Source organism: Galleria mellonella, unplaced genomic scaffold, assembly GCF_026898425.1.
Source record: "Galleria mellonella isolate WM207_F2 unplaced genomic scaffold, CSIRO_AGI_GalMel_v1 utg264, whole genome shotgun sequence".
Lineage (NCBI taxonomy): Eukaryota > Metazoa > Arthropoda > Insecta > Lepidoptera > Pyralidae > Galleria > Galleria mellonella.
The window spans coordinates 799,055-818,879 of NW_026442060.1; the positions used below are offsets into that span (position 1 = coordinate 799,055).

Consider the following 19,825-nt stretch of genomic DNA (forward strand, 5'->3'; position numbering starts at 1 on the left):
ACATTTGGCGAAGATGACACGTAACATGAGCACATGGAATATAATGTAGACGAAAAACCTTTTGCTCTTAAATTTCTACTATTTATTTAAACAAATTAATTTCTTTCAGTACCAAATCCATACAAATATATTATATGTAAAAGTGATTTTCTGAATGTTATCGAAATATGTTTACGATATAAATTAATTGTAAGAATTTCGATTCAAAATTTAAATAGAGTTTAAGTTTAATCAATCAGACATTGTTGAGATTATTGAAGAACCAAAAATTAATACACAAAGAGATGTGGCATCATTTTGTTACCACATCTATTTTGATTAATATCTGTGATCTTGATAAGTATAAAACTTAAACTATGTCCCGTTCAAATATATGTATATATATTTTGCAATACATGCTTGTATATGTAGATGATAATAAGAAAGGATCTCTTTTTTACAACAAACTTTTCGCCGACCGCCATTCCTTCCCTTCCATTTCTATAGATATCGCTTATACATCGGCATTTGTATCTTATCTATTTAACAGTCCTTAGCATCCGCCCCGCAAAATACCAGAAACCCACCTACCATAATACTAATATCTACTGCCTTATTGTCAGGTCTTAAAGTTTTGAATCGCTTATAATGATGACACTTTAGCTTACAAACATAGTCCAAATAATTAAGATCTACAAAAGCATCAAACATTCCCCGCAAATACCCGTATTTTCTGCATGCCAAAGAGGTGAGGAAGGTCATATTAGACTGGTGTAACTAGTAGGTATGAGGGAAGTGTGAAGAGGCTAAGAGGTGTATCGTCCCCACCGTTCCGTTCCGTTGTAGGCGGGGCCCGGAGCGCAGGACCGATACGCTCCAGTCACCGTTACAACCGCTCCACGCACCGCGAAGAGCTTACGTAAGCTTGCAACGGAACGCAGCGTTTTCAAATTTCGAACGCTTTTTAAATTCGAACGCGACGCTCTAATCGGTTTTGAATTCGGAAGTTTCACGCTCATTCACGGTTTTTATTTTAAAAATAATTTTCTCAACTACCAGTTATCTGTTGTTGAACTTTTTTCTTTTTTTACCACTGAATGCAAAAGGAACATTTTTGCTAATAGCCTAGTTTGCTTTTTTGGGATTGTAGTGATTTATTTTCAGTTTAGTTATACGATGAAGATATTTTTGACGTTCAACTAAATCGTCAGAGATTCAAACATCGCTAGTGAAGGTGAGATTTTTTTTAATAAATTATTAAAATTTTTGCAGGTTCACGGAATTTTTAACACATTATAATTTTTCTTTATTTTACTACACAAGTTCACGAATACCAAAATATAATTTGTATTGAATTATTAGATATATGTACAAAATTGTAACAAATATTCTACAATAAATATAACATCTTTATCATTTGATATTTTTTTTATTTTTTACAACATTTTACTAACATTTGGCTGTAAAATATAAATATTAAAATTATACTTGTGTCAACGACACGGTACGTACGTAATACGTTGATAACAAAAGACATCAACGCACACTAATCTTATATTTATGTAAATATATAGTGAGCTGTTCTATTATAATTTTGTTTTAATGTAATTGTTATTACAATTATTATAAATTAATTAAAGCACTGAATATAAACTAAACCTGCTCACAAAATAGTATATTTTATCAGAATGTAAGAAAAATGTCATTACATAATAATTTATTTTTATATCCAGATTATATTTCTTGAAATCGCAATAAGATCTGATTGTTTAAGTACCTTCCGTTATGTAATTAAATTTATGTTAAATTAGTCTAGATTGCTGAATGAAATGAATCAGAAAATAGGATAATTTGAAATTTAAATGTCTTTTTTATATACTTATTTACTTTTGTGTAATGTATGTACCTGTCTATAGATAAAATACGTATTATGTTTGACTACAATTTTTATAGATCTATGTTACTTAAACTAATATAAAAGATTTGATTTTTTGTCTGTTTGTTTGTAATGGATAAACTCAAAAACTGTTCAACCGATTTTTTTAAATTCTTTCATCTATAGAAAGCCATATTACCAGCAAGCAACATGGGTTATACATTATATTAGAAATATAAATTCCCTACGAAAATTACAATAAATGTAAACTAAAGTATAAACAAAGAAACTTATGAAGACTAATAAAATACTTATTTATTTATTTATGTACAGCTGGGGTGGATCGTTATTGTGTGTAGTGTATATATGATTTAAATGCGAAACACAAAATGAGTATAGAAATATCAAATTATACATAACAACATGATTCAAAACTATTATTTAGAGAGATTAATCTCTCTCTAAATAATAGTTAATAAATAGACCAGAATAGGTAATACGGGTATTCTGTCTAAATCACAGTACAAATGAAGCTTTCTCTGCAATGTCGTATGAAAAACTGTCCGATGTTAAATTAGAAACTTGTTACGAGCACTTTTCTCACATACAATTTGACCATGTCATTTCTACTCAGCGGGCGTTCTGAGAATAATTGTCGCATCACCATTTAGTACATAATAATTATAAAGAAAAATAAAAATTATACATTTAGAGCGTGCGACGGAAAATATCTCAGTAGAGTAAGTAAAATGGAATTTAGTTTTAATTAGTTATAAATCAAAATTATCGTTCATGTTAAAATCTCGCTTCTGTTTAATCGGAACGTATTTCTTTTTTTATTTTGTACTAAATGTTTTTTTTATGCAACTTAGAATGCCATACAAGCTGACAGTCCACCTGATATAAAGTGGTAACTGTCGCTTATAGACATAAGCAGTAACATAGACTAAACAGAGTGTACTGTTTCACTCATAATACCCCAATGCGTTGCCATTCCTGAAGACTCAGGTGTTATTCCTCTGTACCCTGTTAATTTACTGCCATATCCCATTCTTCAAACCGAAACACAGCCATGCAAACACAACTACTTTACGGTATAAACATGAAAGGGACAGAGGTGCCCAAGCAAATGCCTTTTGTACAAAGTCTTCCTCTGGTGAGGGAGAAGGAGATTTATTTGTCTTTGTATTGCCTCATTTATGAGGTGAACAGAAAGATCTAAATGGTCACTTCCGAAGCTCTATTCTTATGTCCGATGTTCTTTCTATTCTATCTCTTGTCTCGTATAAACATACTGCTTCCTAAAATTTGAATTCTCCCTTAAACAATACGCAGCTATCTGTTAAATCTCTTTTTTTATTTCATTTGGGTTTGTCTCTAGATATGTTAATTTTATTTATAACATATTGTCTATTACCAAATATAAGACAAATTACAGCAAAATAGTTCATTCTAATGTCAATTTTATTTATCTATTTAATAGCTTATTGTACATACTAAATATACATAAAAATATGGCAGAGGTAATCAAATGTACAAAGGCGAGTTTAACTCTAAAAGAGTTCTCTTCCAGCAACACACAAAAAAAAGCAAATAGGTATTTATTTTTCTTTTGTTATTAATTTTACTATATTTTGCGTAAGTTTAGAGATTAGTTTAGATTCATCGCCAGTAATTAGTATGTACTGGTATTATTATATTGTTTAGAACTATTGCAGGTATAAAACACGTCTTGATGCTACGCAATATAATCCACGACAAAAAACATTTACCCACACCAGAAATATACTATTTATATAAATGTTGAATGTACCTTCATACATTACAATTAGTTTGTACATTTTAGTCTTATTTATATATTTATTTATAATCTTTTTTATACAACTTAGAATGACAAACAAGCAGACGGCCTTCCTGATGGAAAGTGGTAACCGTCGCCTATAGACATAAGCAGTACCATGGACATAACAGAGTATACTGTTTCGCCCATGATACTCTCCATGCGTTGCCGTTTCTGAGGACTCAGGTGTTATTCCACTCTACCCTGTAAATTCTCGCCATATCCCACCCTTCAAACCGAAACACAGCCATGCAAACACAACTGCTTCACGGTAGAAACACGAATGGGACAGAGGTACCCAAGCAATCGACTTTTGTACAAAGTCTCCCTCTGGTAATTTAATTGAATTTTTCATCCATCATTCTTTCTAAATAATTCATTAAAAGACTGACAAATCAGCTGTATGTTTTTAATGTAAGTATCCACTAGGAATCGCCGCCGCTAATATTGTTCATAATCGATGAGATATAAGGGATTTTTAGATATCTCATAATTGTATTCTTTGTCCAAGACGCTGCATAAATAATAAATAAAAACTGATCATCATCGTATCAGCTATTATCTGTCCACTACTCAACATAAGTTTCTCACATACGCTGCCATAAAAAACGGTCTCCAGCTACCTTAATCCACTGATACTTTAGAATGCATTTGAGGTAGTTGCTTCGACTTTAAGCGACTTCCTCAGGCAAATGCAATGTAGGATGACCATCCTCCATTTAAGAACCTTTCTTCTCCATCAGTTGTCGATTTGTCGAACTATGTGACTACCCTATTGCCTCTTCAGCTTTCTTATTCTTTGGGCTACAGTGGTCACTTTGGTTTTTCTGTGGATACATTCATTTGTTCTTTACATACTTACATTTTTTTACTTTATTAACATTCATAACGTCTCGTAATTTAAAAACATGCTGGTAGCGGGGTTTATATTTAATCTGTCTTTAATATTATATCTTCAAGTTTCTGTGCAGCTTGTGAATGTCTACATAGATCAACATGTATTTCATCATCATCTTTCTACCCTTATTCCAATTATTATTTTGGGGTCGGCGTATATTAAATACATGTATTTAATTTTCTAAAACTCATATAGTACCTAGGTATGTTACAATGTAAAAATTTCAGCGTTTTGCCCTTAGTTTTGCCCAAAGAAATAACCTGAGTTGTGACCATTTTGTGTTACTATGGCACACGCATGAAAAAGAAAATTGTTGTATCATCATGTTCAAGATTTGGCAGTATAGACGTTTTAATAAAAAGTAAATTTTTCGTACTTGCAATATTAGAACCATAGATATAGACCGTTTAACCGCTAGAAGGTCAAACATTCAAATTTTGTTAACGGATAGAACTACACGCACTTTTGTATTTATTTTAATTTATTATAAAACTTGAGGCACGGACAAGCATTTCATTTCAACCAAGAGCTTCTCACCTTCAAGCGCAAACATACGTGTTTTGGACCTTCGTTGCCGAATAATAATACGAAAAGTACGAGTCAGCGACCATTGGACTCATCGTATGCCAATTCATCGCACAAGTTTTGGACTACGAGAAGTGAGAAGACATCTAGTAAGGATCGAGGTTAAGGCGTCGGAGGAGCAGCAGCAGACAGCAATCGTCCATAAGCGCATTCCGGAACGGTCTGCCATCCTCCCTAACCCCATCTCCTTCGCTTCAATTGTGTCACACCGTGCCTTTAGTCACGTTACAGTTCTTGTGTTTAGCAATAAGAAGCAGCTTTGTGTCGCAGCTAGCACAGGCTGATCTTACAGACCAAGAATCAAACGTAAGTACCTTCATAATTTGCCAAAATGAGTATAAATGAGGCTAGTGTTAAAATAAATCGTGAAAGATCCCCTAATAGGCTAGTCGCTAATAATGAAAACGATAATGAATTGCTAAAGGATCTAGTCAAGACGCGTGGCATATTAAAAAGCAGGCTTACTAAATTTTCTAATGCCGTTAGTGATATTACCCTCGAACAATTAACTAATCAAAAATGCGCCGATGTAAAATTACGCATGCAAGGTGTTACGAGCTTATTTACAGAGTTTAGCGATGTTCAAACAAAAATCGAAAAAATTGTACGAGATTCAGATTTAGATTCGCAGCTGACGCAACGAGAATTGTTTGAAGATTGCTATTATCATGCACTAGCTCAAGCTGAATGTTTGCTCAAATCGGTAGAGGTCACTAGCGCGTCCAGTAAGGGTAGTAATAGGGCGTCACAGTCTATAAAACTTCCGACCATCTCCCTACCTGTATATGATGGAACGTATGAGCATTGGATCGAATACAGAGACATTTTTCTATCTCTAGTACACAATTCCGATGAAATTAGCGATATTCAGAAATTCCACTACCTAAAATCGTCACTAAAGGGAAGCGCGGAGTTAGTTATCGATTCCTTAGAATTCTCTGCTAGTAACTATGTGGTAGCATGGGAACTACTTCTCAACAGATACAACAATAGCAGTCTGTTGGTGCATAACCACGTTAAGGCCTTATTCACTATTCAAAAACTTTCTAAGGAATCACCACATGCACTCAGAAAACTGACAGATATTATTCTTAGAAATTTACGCGCATTAAAAATATTAGGTGAGCCTACTGAGTACTGGGATACGTTAATTATATTTATTATAACGTCTAAGTTAGATGAAACCACCGAACGTGAATGGGAACAATTTAAATGCACCACACGAAAATATATTAATGATATTTCTTCACTGAAGGTAGATGATTTACTCATGTTCCTTAGAGACAAGGCTGACATGTTGGAAACATTGCTAGTTTCACACAGAGTTAACAGTGACGTTAAAACTCAAAACGCGACTTTACAACAATCGTCACATTATCCGTCACATAAAACATCACATCATAAAGTGCACTGCAATGTTTCCACCAATAAGTCACAGCAAGGTCGAATCACGTCTACTAAGAAATCGTGTTTAATGTGTAACGCCGATCATCCACTTTATTCATGTCAAACATTTTTGGACACTAACTTAGACGCTAAACTGCAATTTATAACCGCAAATAAATTATGTGAGAACTGTTTACGTCCAGGGCATTCAGTTAGTATGTGCAAATTTGGACCTTGCAGACTGTGTTTTAAAAAACACAACACGCTTATTCATAATAACGTGACTGATCGAGTAGCGGTCGTATCAATGCATCTAGCCGACAACGAAACCCCGGGTTCTAGTCAAATGACCCCCGCGACCGTCGCACCGCCCGCGCAGTCCATCCCCGCGCAAATTCATTCGTCTCGAGTAAACAGTACACACATAGATAATTTTAATTTAATTCACAAACAATCTACTATGCGACCCGTTTTATTGTCTACAGCTATAGTCGAGATAGCCGATAGGTACAATAAGTTTCACTTAGCACGCGCGCTTCTCGACTGTGGTAGTCAACATTGTTTTATTTCTAAACCACTATGCGATTTAATTAATATAAATTTAATACAGTCCACTTGCGAAATTCGAGGTGTCGGCAACACAGTAACAACGTCATCACAGATATGTGATATCGAGATCAAATCACGCATTGAAAATTACTCCGCACGCATTAAATGTTTTGTGTTGCCGCACATTACATCTACGCTACCTACTGCTATGTATAGTCAACGCGCGCAGTCGTTTATGATACCTGACTATATACAGCTGGCTGATCCACAATATTATGAATCTCAAAATATTGATATTTTAATAGGCGCAGACTTATTTTGGGACTTATTATGCGAGGGTAAAATGAGATTACCCAATGGACCCTTTTTACAAAATACAAGGTTAGGTTGGATTATTTCAGGGCCTATTGAGTTTAACACGCACAATATCAATACGTCTGTCCAATGTAACTTCACTCAATCTATTGACACTCAGTTACGACGGTTTTGGGAGTTAGAAGAGGTGCCTAAAACTAGTGACATACAGACTGACGAAGAACGCTCTTGTGAGGAAGCTTTCATTCGTACTACCACGCGCAATAGTGACGGAAGGTTTTGCGTCAGCTTGCCACTGAAACAGTCGCCATCTGTTTTGGGTGAATCTTTGTCACAAGCTGAACGTCGTTTTTTGGCACTAGAGAGGCAATTAGAACGTAATTAACACGAATACATCGAATTAGATCATATGACGCGAGTAACTTTATATGGAACCCCACACTTCTTTTTACCTCATCACGGCGTGTATCGTGAGCACAGCAGCACAACAAAACTTCGCGTGGTGTTCGATGCGAGTGCCGCCACCAGTAGTGGAGTGTCTTTAAATGACATTCAACAAATCGGACCTCCAGTGCAGGGTGATTTAGTTGACATTTTGCTTCGTTTCAGACAACATAGGTACACTGCTTGTGCAGACGTCGAAAAGATGTACAGGCAGTGTCTCCTAAACGAATTACAACGCGATCTCCAGATCTCCAGCGATTGTGTGGCGTGACAATCCATCTGAACCGTTAGGTATTTATCAATTAAACACGGTAACGTATGGGACAGCCTCCGCACCGTTTCTTATTGTTAGGTGTCTAAAGCAGCTGGCACTCGAATGCAAGGTCTCAGAAGAAGGACTCTTCTATTTAGTACAAAAAACTTTTGTACAAAATAGAACGGCAGAAATATATGAGTTGGGGAAGGAACTTCCATGGCGTCATGTCAGAGAGAAGGAAAACCCAGCTGATCTGATCTCGCGCGGTATTCAGATGGAGGATCTCTCATCTTCTACTTTATGGTGGGAAGGCCCATCTTTTCTTCGTTACACTAACTTCAGTTGCAATAATGTATCATTAAATTCACTTGACTCTCAGCAACTATTGCCTGAGTTGAAATCCAGTGTGACGCATTCCTACGCTACTGATCAAGACTGCGAACGTACATTCTTTCCATTTGTTGGATTTTCTCAATATAGTCGCATGAGAAGAACTGTCGCATATATGCAACGTTTTATTCATAATACGCGCAATAAAAATACTCAACGGTCAGGTACTCTCACTGTCAATTAATTGAGGGAATCTGATATAACTTTGGCTCGACTGTCTCAACTAGAATCGTTTTCAGATGAGTATAGGTTACTCACAAATAATAGTACTCTAGTTAATAAGCATAATTTGTGTAAATTAAATTTATTTATTGATAAAAATAAACTAATTCGTGTTGGTGGTCGGATTGTAAATTCTCCCGACTTTAATTTTGATAAAAACATCCGATTTTAATTTCATCTAAACATATTTTCTCCCTACTACTATTCAGACACGAACACAAGCAGTTGTTGCAGGTTGAAGGTTGTTTATGATTGCATTATTTGTAAACGCTTGAGAGGTATGACTCCTACTCCCCTTATGGGAGATTCACCAAAAGAACGCTTAACTTCGGGCTTTCCTTTTATGCGTTCTGGGGTGGACTACGCCGGACCAATGCTCATACTTAATCGTAAGGGTAAAGGTGCTAGGACGACAAAATGCTATGTGTGCTTATTTATTTGTTTTGTAACGCGCGCTGTACATTTAGAACTCGTCAGTGACTTGTCAACAGATGCATATTTATTAGCGTTAAAGAGATTTATATCTAGGCGTGGCAATCCATGTAAGATTGTTTCTGATAATGGTAGAAATTTTGTTGGATTGATGAATGACTTTAAACATTTTTTAGCTAATTGTTCGTCACAGATTATAGAATATGCCACGGCTCAGAATATTCAATTCACATTCATACCGCCTTATGCGCCTCATTTTGGTGGATTATGGAAGCTGGAATTCGGTCCTGTAAGAATTTCCTACGTCGTATAGTAGGAAACGCGCACTTAACCTACGAGGAGTTCAGCACAGTGTTGACACAATTTGAAGCGGTCCTGAACTCCCGTCCTTTAAGCCCTATGTCCTCAGATCCACAAGATTTGTCACCTCTTAGTCCAGGCCATTTTCTCGTGGGACGTCCACTTACTGCGCCTGCTGGTGATGACTTCACTGAGACGCCTGTTTATCGACTGACACGTTATCAACGAGTTGAGCAGATTCGACAGCAATTTTGGTCCCGTTGGGCGAAAGAATACGTGTCAGAACTTCAAATAAGGACTAAAGGAAGGAAGAACACACTTGAACTGCAGCCTGATATGCTAGTAGTTATTAAGGACGACAACCTACCGCCGCTAAAATGGCATTTCGGTCGAATAGTGAAGATCTTCCCTGGCAAAGACGGCATCACTAGAGTAGCCGATATTCGCACATCGTCAGGTGTCGTGAGACGCGCTTACAGCAAGATATGTCCCTTACTTGATGACTAATTCTAGTTTTAAGGTTTTAAAATTGAAAGCTGAAGCTTCCAAGGCCGGGGGCATGTTCAAGATTTGGCAGTATAGACGTTTTAATAAAAAGTAAATTTTTCGTACTTGCAATATTAGAACCATAGATATAGACCGTTTAACCGCTAGAAGGTCAAACATTCAAATTTTGTTAACGGATAGAACTACACGCACTTTTGTATTTATTTTAATTTATTATAAAACTTGAGGCACGGACAAGCATTTCATTTCAACCAAGAGCTTCTCACCTTCAAGCGCAAACAATCATATTTTGTTTTTGTTTTTTTTTTTGTTTTTCTTTCTTTTATCTCTTTTACTGTGTATGTCTGTATTATGTGTATGTTTGTAATTTATGTACTGTAAGTAATGCAAATAAATTATCTATCTAATTTCCTATACCAGTTTTATAATTCTTATTTAAAATAATCTTATATGAAAATTGAAAATACCTAATTTCAAATCTGTCACGATTGGACAACTGATCTGACGTCATCGTCATTATTTAATCTTCCCGTAGTACTCCGCCATTATACACTATTAGCATACACATAATACATCCGCCTTTCTCTGCCCATAAAAAAACGCATAAAGTTACCATGCAAATAATTCATGCTTTTTTTTATACTACTATGTTGGTGAACCATAAAACATCTCTAAAGTCTAACTGCGATTGCTAATCCGTCTGCCAAGCGTGGCAAGTACTATGAAAAGCCCCCAGGGGGAAGGCTTATATTTTACAACGGATGGTTAACGGCTGATATGATGATGATAGTGACATACAAGCATACTTCCCGTCTGATGGTAAACGGAGTTATCGTAGCCTATGAACGCCTATAACAACAGGGACATCACGCGCAAGTTGCCGACCCTTAACAAACCTTAATACGCCCTCTTTGAAGAACTTTTTGTATCTATTAGTAATTCTACTAATAAGTTATCAAAATAATTAATGTCTCTGTAATTGAGGGCGCCACTGTGCTTCAGCGTGCTTGTTGGAAGTGGCGCGACGGTCACGGTGCGTCTCCAGCGTGGGACATAACCATTGTAATAGCACTAACTACGCTTCCTATTTGTAATAATTATTGTCATCTCTATTTACAAAGACATAGAGATTCATTTCAGTATATAAACATACAAAGTGACAAGCGATAAGCGACGGGAGTCACAGAATGTTATACATTCATACATAGTTACCTGTACTTAAAAGTAAATTATTAACTAATAATTTATTAATTACTACTGTTCTTTATGAACTATTTAATTTATCATTAAAAATAAAATTCAAAATAAGTACGCCAGTAACAACTATTTCTATAGAATATAGAATGGCAAATAAGCTAACGGCCTACCTGATGGAAAGTTGTAATCGTCACATGTAGATATGATAAGCATCAAGGACATCACGTTCTCTATGGTACCCACGGTGCCACGCATGCGTTCACATAGTACCTGAGGATTAATATGCCATATTTCTGCAATTTGACTGCTATATTCCTGTTAAAGGGTTCAGGAATCTGCGCCACATCTTCTCATCCAAAATACCTTAGAGTTTGAAGACGAAGGTCTTTAACTAGTGCGCATTGCCAGTTATAATCTACGGAACCAAAACATGGTCCTACACAGTCGCTCGTAAGCAAAAGCTTCAAATTACTTAGCGAGCTATGGAGAGGGCTATGCTCATAGTTTTTTTGCGTGACAGAATCCGAAATAAGGATATTCGCAAAGTTATCGACATAGCCCGAAGGATAAGCAACCTGAAATAGCAATGGGCTAGACACATAACTCGAAGATTCGACAACCAATGCGGAGGAAATGGTTCTTGAGTGGAGGTCTTATACGGGTAAACGCTGTGTAGGTCGACCACTCATTCGATGGAGTGATTACTTTAGATGCAGGGATTCAATGGATGCAGGTGGCTCAAGATTGTTCGATATGATAGTTTATGAAAGAGGCTTTTTGAAGTTAGAGACTAGAGTAGAACGCCAAAACTTAAATGCGCTGCGTAAATATTTCCTTGAAACTATTATGATTAGAAGCAATAAAACATCATCAGACAAGGTGTTACACATCATTAAGGGGCACAATCAATTAGGGATTCTGATCATATTGGACGTTATAACTCATTAGTAGAACTTGTGCAAGTATTTGTACTTATGTCTTGCACCCTAATAAGTTACAGTTAAACATCGCGTATAATGCACACCTGTTATTATTTTTAAGTTAATTTTAAGACGCCATTTTAGATCGCTGTAGGATATTCATATTCATTTATTTCATTTAAGGTGTTATTTTGTAATTAAGCGTAAGCAATAATGTTAATAACTGTTTCCAGCAGTTGTAAGTGACAACACTGTTTGAAATTCAGCCTGAAATTCCTACGGGAACATCAGGAACTATTTTTTTTATCCTCACGTTACACCTACAAGGAACAAATATTCATGCCTCTAGATCTTGTTATGTAATTTTTTTAATCATTCTTCTTTTAAAAAAATATAAATCGATATTTTATTAGATAATATTACAAAGCAACTGTTTAATTATATGTTAAATATGTATCCACTGCTGAACATAGCCTTTCTGATAAGGGGAATTTTACTAGGCAGGTTGGCAAACTGAAGTTACCAACCTGCCTGAGGTTGGCAACCTCAGTTTGCCAAGCGTAATTAATTAATTAGAGTAAAAATGGTGTATATTTTATTTTGATACGCCATCTTAAAATTTGCAAAAACTGTTGTGTTCATTTCACTAGCCTGTGGTATTGTCACATTGTGTAAAAATAGATCTTTCAGCTACCATAAACGCTTTCAACTTATGCCTTAGTGCAGTGCTTATCTGTACAGGTGTTTAATTTGATGTGGATCTACGCGAATTATATTGTTTGCATGTTACACGATTCTCATGTGATGTGGGTAACATCTAACGGACACAATGCATGCTTTGGGCTGAGAATTGCTTCTGATGATGGAAAAACATTTTTAATACAAACTGTCACCGGATCTGTTAGATCCGGGATGATAATTCAACGAAAAACAAAGAGGTACTTAATATAAATATATTTCGTCTCTCTCTCTTTCTCTCTCTCTCTCTCTCTCTCTGTGTGTGTGTGAGTGTGTGTGTGTTGTGTTTTATGCAATGTTTTAGTCATTCTATACTAAAATTGTAACTAAACGATATTTGTGTATAGGAGATATAAAAGAAAAAAATTATATGAGTTATCCTTCATATAAATAATTGTGATAGAAGCCAAATCAATAATTTTTAGAAATTTTATTTGTCTGTTTGTCTATCTGTATGTATGTTTGTTTCGGCAAAACGTAAAAATTACTACACTAAATTAAATGTGGTTTTCACATTTCTATTTTTAAAAGTCTAATTTAAAAATTAAAATAAATTTTATCTTCTGAACAGACTTTCCCATTGGATTCCATGTTGGGTAATTATTAGTTTTGTTACGACTTAGGCTGAAAACTAATGCAAAATAAAACAAAATATGTGTGTGGGCGCATAATTCCGCATTCGAAATTCAAATATCTATCACGACTGAAGTTACTGATTTATTACAGAACCAAAATATGCTTGTAAAAATATGACAATTGTTAAATAACTATGCATACCACGTATTTTCGGATCATTTAGTACGCGATGTTGCAACTCACATAACAACTGTATAACGAGCCTTTAGTTCTTTTAACACCCAATTTTCGCACCTCGCAACGTTCGCGCCCTATAATTCAACATAATTAGTGCCAAATATGAAATTTGCATGTATAAGACGCTCATTGAATCCGCCGTTTCGGTGTACAATTATTACGTGTAAATGGTAAACGATCTGCGAACGGCCGGTGTCGCAAAGGGCTCCCAACGAGTGCATTATACATTTATGTCCAGTTGATAGAATAATTTCATACTAAAATGTGCCATAAAATTATTTTGAAAACATTAAACGACGATAATTTATTCCGGTTCACGTGTAATTGCGGAACGTAGTAATTTTATGCGTGTAAAGTCTAGTAATAAAATATTTATGTGAAAATTTTGCCGTAATAAAACTCAGGGCAAATATGTATGAAAATTAAGCTATGATTTTATTTGAATTTAATTTTGCTCTGTGTAAGCCGTTTAGTGGTTTTATTATGACTGAAACAACATTAATGTCGAGGATTGACAAACATGAAGAATGTCCTTGTCCAAACTTATTTTGTCTACTGCCCACTTTGAGAATAAATTATTTTTTAGCGCCCAAATTGTTTCATCTACTTAAAAACCACTATTACTTCAAATTAAATCAATCAATTATTGTGAGCTATATTAGCGGAGATTAAACATTAATTCTAAACGAGTCTCTATACAACGCCTCCATTTTTTTTTGGGTCTCTTACCGCCCCCCTTTAGGCCTGCAGCGCCCACAAGGGGGCGTTATCGGCCACTTTGGGAACACACATAACACTTTTATACTAAACTTACATACTAGAAAAAAATAACTCTCAATTCTTCCGAAATCGAATAAAACACATAAATCCTTCATTTATTTTATCTGTAGGGTACTACGACGTTGCAATTAAATCGCCGAAGGACCAATAACTGCAATATCGAGCCCTGAGCGACGCACGACCACTGCCGGCGACTGCGCCACACAAATTAAGTTTTATTGCGAAACTGCAAGAGATTGTCGATGTTCCTTAATTATAATTAATGTACTGTTTAAAGTACTATTTACAATGAAGGTTTAATGGAGATATTACTTTCATTTCGTTCTGTTCGGTTGATATATAAAAGGAACTTCCACTTACTTAAGAGTAAAAACATTTCAAAAAAAGAGAGAAAATCAATGAAAATAGTGATGAATGGAATAGAGAAATGAATTAAATAATAATGGCCATAATTCGTCTATATATAATTATATCATTTGAAATTGAATTTTTTACTAAGTCTAGAATTCTAAGATGTATTCAGTTTTGTGGAATGGAATATAGTAATATATAAATAATAGTAGGATAATAGTAATATACAAAGGCAGAGTAACTTCTTAGTCCTCAGGTTGGATTAAATAAGTATACTTTATTATGTCCATGGTACTGCTCATGTCTATAGGCGACGGTTACCACTTTCCATCAGGTGGGCCGTCAGCTTGTTTGCCATTCTAAGTTGTATAAAAAAAAAATTAATAACAGTTAAAAAATCTAATGTTGCAGGCGTCTATAAGCTACAGTGATTGTTTATTATCTCAGACGGGCTGTATGATTGTTTGCCGTTTTCGTCATATAAAAAAGACAACAACTTGGATTTTATACATTACCAGTCAGTTGACTGATAAAGTTTTCTATTAATGTATTCTAACTAGAATACCTTAGTTTTTTTAATGTGTGAAAATAGACTGATAACCTCACCTACGCTATTGGTACGCTAGTGGGGCACCAGTGAGAATGAAGGCAGGTCATGAAGGCGGTTCGTCGTGAAGAATTCGACAAGAATTAATTACAAGAGTTTCTAGTAGGAACCGCGTGGAGGTCAACTTGATAGGGTATATTGCTAACAATGAGGCTGTTATAATCCATTACTAATAATCCCTTTCCCCTCAGAGTACCATAACGTATTATGTAATATCTATGGTGCTGTTAACATTTATGTCTATAGACAACGGCTACCACTTTTTATCTCTTGATACTTATTTTTCATCAACTTATTTTTTGTTTTATAAAATTTATTTTGCAGATACTTTTTTTTGTATACCCATAAAGAATTTTGCAATCTTAGATACTTATATTATACCTTTTATTAACTATCATTTCTTTGTCTATGTCCCTGTATATCTTTTGTTATAATTAAGAAGAACTGGGCTACTGGCAATTAATTTGAAAGAAATTAAAGAATGTAATTACATAAATACAAGTTATAAATAATATTGTTCAATCAGAACAACAAGTACCTACAACACACTCTGTACTTACGTCTTAATTTCCAAAATTTCTTTCATTGTTACTACATCACGATTCAAATTCTACACTAATGATATCGGAGAAAATTAGGCCCTTGTCCCAACGAGATTGGGTTCAAAATTGCTGGGGTATTGTCGCGAATGTACATCTTGTTTAAATAATTGGCAATGAAAGCTTTGCCGCCGGCCAAGTGTTGAATGTTGGCCACTGATCATACACGCAATCATAAGCCGATCAAATTACACGATCATAAATAATGATCTTCGTTAAGGGCATTCATACTGAAGAGTTGCATCATCTGTATTGTCTGACAAACTTTAAAAATAATTCAATTATCTATAATTTAATTTTTAAATATTCTTTGAAGGAATAAGGTTTGCATGAAGAGAAAAATTGGAAAAATTACTCGAGATAACTCAAGAAACTTATATTTATTTTATTTTTTCTTTTCCCCATACAAATTGTTCCTAGCTGCGTTTTTCGTATTTGAAGTAAGTGTGTAATTTTTAAATGTCAATGCAAACATATTGCATATTACTTCATTATGTAAATAGAAATTTTATTAAATTATATAAATCTTATTCCAGTTGTGTACTGTGATTAAAAAAAATTATATTTTGTGTTTTTAGTGTTGTTTTTGAATCGAATTTCCCGAAGTTTGCTATTTTTAAATTATTTTCAAAGTAAAAGAATTCAAAGGTGAACACCATTTATACGTGATAATATATACTTTATATCCTATTTTTATTTACTATCCTAGTGTTAGTTGTGTTATGAATTTATTTAGTTCGTATGAATATTTAAAATTTTATAAAAGCCAAGCATAACTGTATTTTGTTGTGAAATAAACGGAATTGTTCACGCGTGTTCGTTATCAAGACTACTTATTTAGGTATACAATAATGATGCCTTACTTATAAAATACTAGTTTTTACCTGTGACTTCGTCCTTGTAACCAGGCTATGTTTAATGAGATAAAAAGTAACATATGTTGTTTTCTGTTTCGTACAGTACATGTATATCAAATTTCATGGTAATTGGTTGGTGCTAAAAGGTAAGAAATATATTTTCACATTTATAATATTAGTAAAGATTAGTTTTTACCTACAACATAGTCCTTATGGCCGGATTAAAAAAATAGCCTGTATTTCTCTACCAAAAAGAATAATCGAATAATAGAATTTTTTTATCTTTAAATATATTTTTTTTAATTTTTTAGTACTTGTTCTTGATATTTATAGCACGTAGATGTTAATTCTTAATAAATTAGATATTAAAATATCTCTGTACATATCTCTCTTTATATTATAAAAGAATAATGATATCTTGAGTCGTTAAGGCAATACTTCTTGTATTAATTACAAACGTTTTTATTTAATATTAGTAAAGTGTTGTATACTTTTTTTTTTAATGGATGATAATGGAATGGTAACTCCACCCGCGCTATCGGTATACACCGGCGGGGCACCAGTGAAGGATGATAGGTGGGGATGAAGTAGGTCAGTTAGCCCATCGTGACGAATTCAACAAGAATTGTTCACGATGGTTTCCAGGGGAACCACGTGGAGGTCGACCTAATAAGGCATATTGCTAGCAATGGGGCTGTCAAACTCCATTACTAACAATCCCTTTCCCCCCAGTGTTGTATACTTATAGGAATTTATAAAATCTTTATAACCTAATGGTTTTCTGTCACTACTTATGAATTGCAGATTGTGAGTTCGAATCAAGTTGACGTCAAAAATATTGGTAATTTGCTAACGCGATAACGTTGGTCCCCCTACAACGCTAGATTCTATTATCACCGTTAATCGTTAAATGATTTACGAGTATTTATAGTTAAATATGCAACTTATTAAACTAAGACCATTACACACTAAACGATATCTTGAATGTCAAATGTGCATGGTCGATCATGCATTAACTTTAAACGTCTGTATAATTTTAGACATAGAACATTTAAATAAATACACATAATGTTAAAAGAAATTTAAAGAGTAACTGTTAAGTTTCTTGCGGGCTCTCCTCAACAGATAACAATTTTCCAAACCTTGCAATAGATTAAAAAAAATGGCGATTTAAAAGTGCTTGTAAACAAGTCTGTTTGAATAAATATAATTTAAATTTAAAATCTACAGTTAATTTATCATCAAAGCACAAAAATAACATTACTGTTATAGTGGTCTTATTTTCATTAGTATATATATTTGATATTTATACTAATATAAAAAATAAAAGTGTTCATTTATTTAAACGCTCTGATCTCTGAATCTGGATTTACCAGTCAGAATTAAAAAAAAAAAACTTTTTACGTTTGACAACTCATTTCTTGGGGGAATATTAAGACGTAGAATACAATAAAAAAATATAAATTTAATCTAACGTCCTTAGCCTTATTTTTAATTTAGGTTAATTCGGAACACTAAAACCCAATAAAAATATAACGCCAGTATGTAAATTTTGTGCGAACTCATTAAATTTTAGAGTTTTCCAGCGAAATATTTCATGTGGCACGAAAATGCAAATATCCGTGAGTTTTAGCTATTTTCCCTCATGTCCGACTGAGTAATGAGCTAGTTTTTGCAAATATTAAATATTTAGTCATGCACTTAATTGGGATTATTTGCTACGACTGTTACTTGAATGCTCGGACGTATGATAGGGTGTAATTATTGAATGCTTTTGAAACTGTCGAACTAAATAAGAATTTCATTTTTAAACAAGAACAGTCACGTCTTGAATTTGGGTATGCTCGACTAGTTTGAACTCAATAGACACCACTATCAACCTTCGTTTACTGCATGCATACAGCGACACAGCGTGATAGTCGTATAGTGATACCGCCATGAACTGCGCTCATGAATAAGGGCTCCTGTTGAATCTCAGGAAGCTTCTGTGCTTCTGAGCGCAGCTGGGTTGGCTGTACTAGCCACGACTCATTCGCACAAAGATCAAATAAGAGACTAAGCGCAGAAAAGAGAGTCCAATTACATTACATTACGAGTTGAAGATTTAATTTAATATAGTTTATTTCACATTTTTACTTAACTATTCCCTATACTTAGATTACTACTCATTAAAAAAAAGCAATTTATACGTGAAATAATAAATAATATTATGTTGAAAGCAGTGGACTAATTGTAAAAAAGGATCAGTTTTATAGTTGATAAAAACTATGGCATAACTACACGAACATACACACAAAATTAGTGTAAACCTAACTAATTTTCGACGAATGAAGACGAGTTACGAATCTCCTCCGTTTAAGAAGGCACAACTATTGGTGAATAAATAGCTAATCGCAAGGCATACGTATATAGGGTGGTCTCTCTGTGTGGCGCATATATGCTAATGCGACGGCGTCGGTGTCAGTATCTTTATCTGCGCCCGCGCAGCGCAACATGCAAGCATTTTATATGGCGACTGTTATTCACACCGACATGTACGCCTAACGAGTTAATTTAAGGTTGAATTTAATTATTCAGTAGTGTACGTAAGATAGGATGAAATGGTAACGATAATTATAAGTATTTTAGTTTAATATTTGATTTTATTTGAATAATAATGACTGCAAAATATATTTTTATTAATAACTAGCTTTTTAATTTAATACCTATCGATTTAATTTACATGTCTTACTTAAATCGAAAAAAAAAAATTATACCACTGAGGTGGCAAGCAAGCATACGGCCCACCTGATAGTAAGTGGTTACCGTAGCCTATCAACGCCTGCTTAATTAACTAGCTTTTTGCCCTATAGCTCGTACGTGTGGATTTCAAAAGTAGAAAACCTATGAAATAGATCATTTACAGACATCTTTATGAAGATAAAATATAATTTACAACAGTTTTTAAGATGGGTCTTCAAGGACACAATTGTGAAAATCGCATC

The 19,825-nt window shown here is 34.4% G+C and overlaps 2 protein-coding genes across 2 annotated transcripts in view; both read left to right on the plus strand.

Annotated features, from left to right (window-relative positions):
* The first annotated feature begins 885 nt into the window (after positions 1 to 885).
* The window catches only part of LOC113513142 (paired box protein Pax-9), a 79,263-nt gene continuing 60,323 nt past the window's right edge, over positions 886 to 19,825 (plus strand). Inside the window, exon 1 of the mRNA XM_052895056.1 lies at positions 886 to 1,213. The gene's annotated coding sequence lies outside the window, so the exon portion shown is untranslated. The remainder of the gene's footprint in view (positions 1,214 to 19,825) is intronic.
* On the plus strand, positions 5,510 to 7,813 carry LOC128200729 (uncharacterized). Its single transcript, XM_052895062.1, has 2 exons — positions 5,510 to 6,973; positions 7,175 to 7,813. Exons 1-2 carry the CDS (start codon positions 5,510 to 5,512, stop codon positions 7,811 to 7,813), a joined length of 2,103 nt encoding a protein of 700 aa, XP_052751022.1.

Excerpts from the sequence above, each read along its gene's own strand:
- LOC128200729 (XM_052895062.1), top strand. The coding sequence starts at position 5,510 with ATGAGTATAAATGAGGCTAGTGTTAAAATAAATCGTGAAAGATCCCCT. Across the intron at positions 6,974-7,174 it reads CGCAAATTCATTCGTCTCGA|TCCACTTGCGAAATTCGAGG; the intron begins GTAAACAGTACA and ends AATTTAATACAG.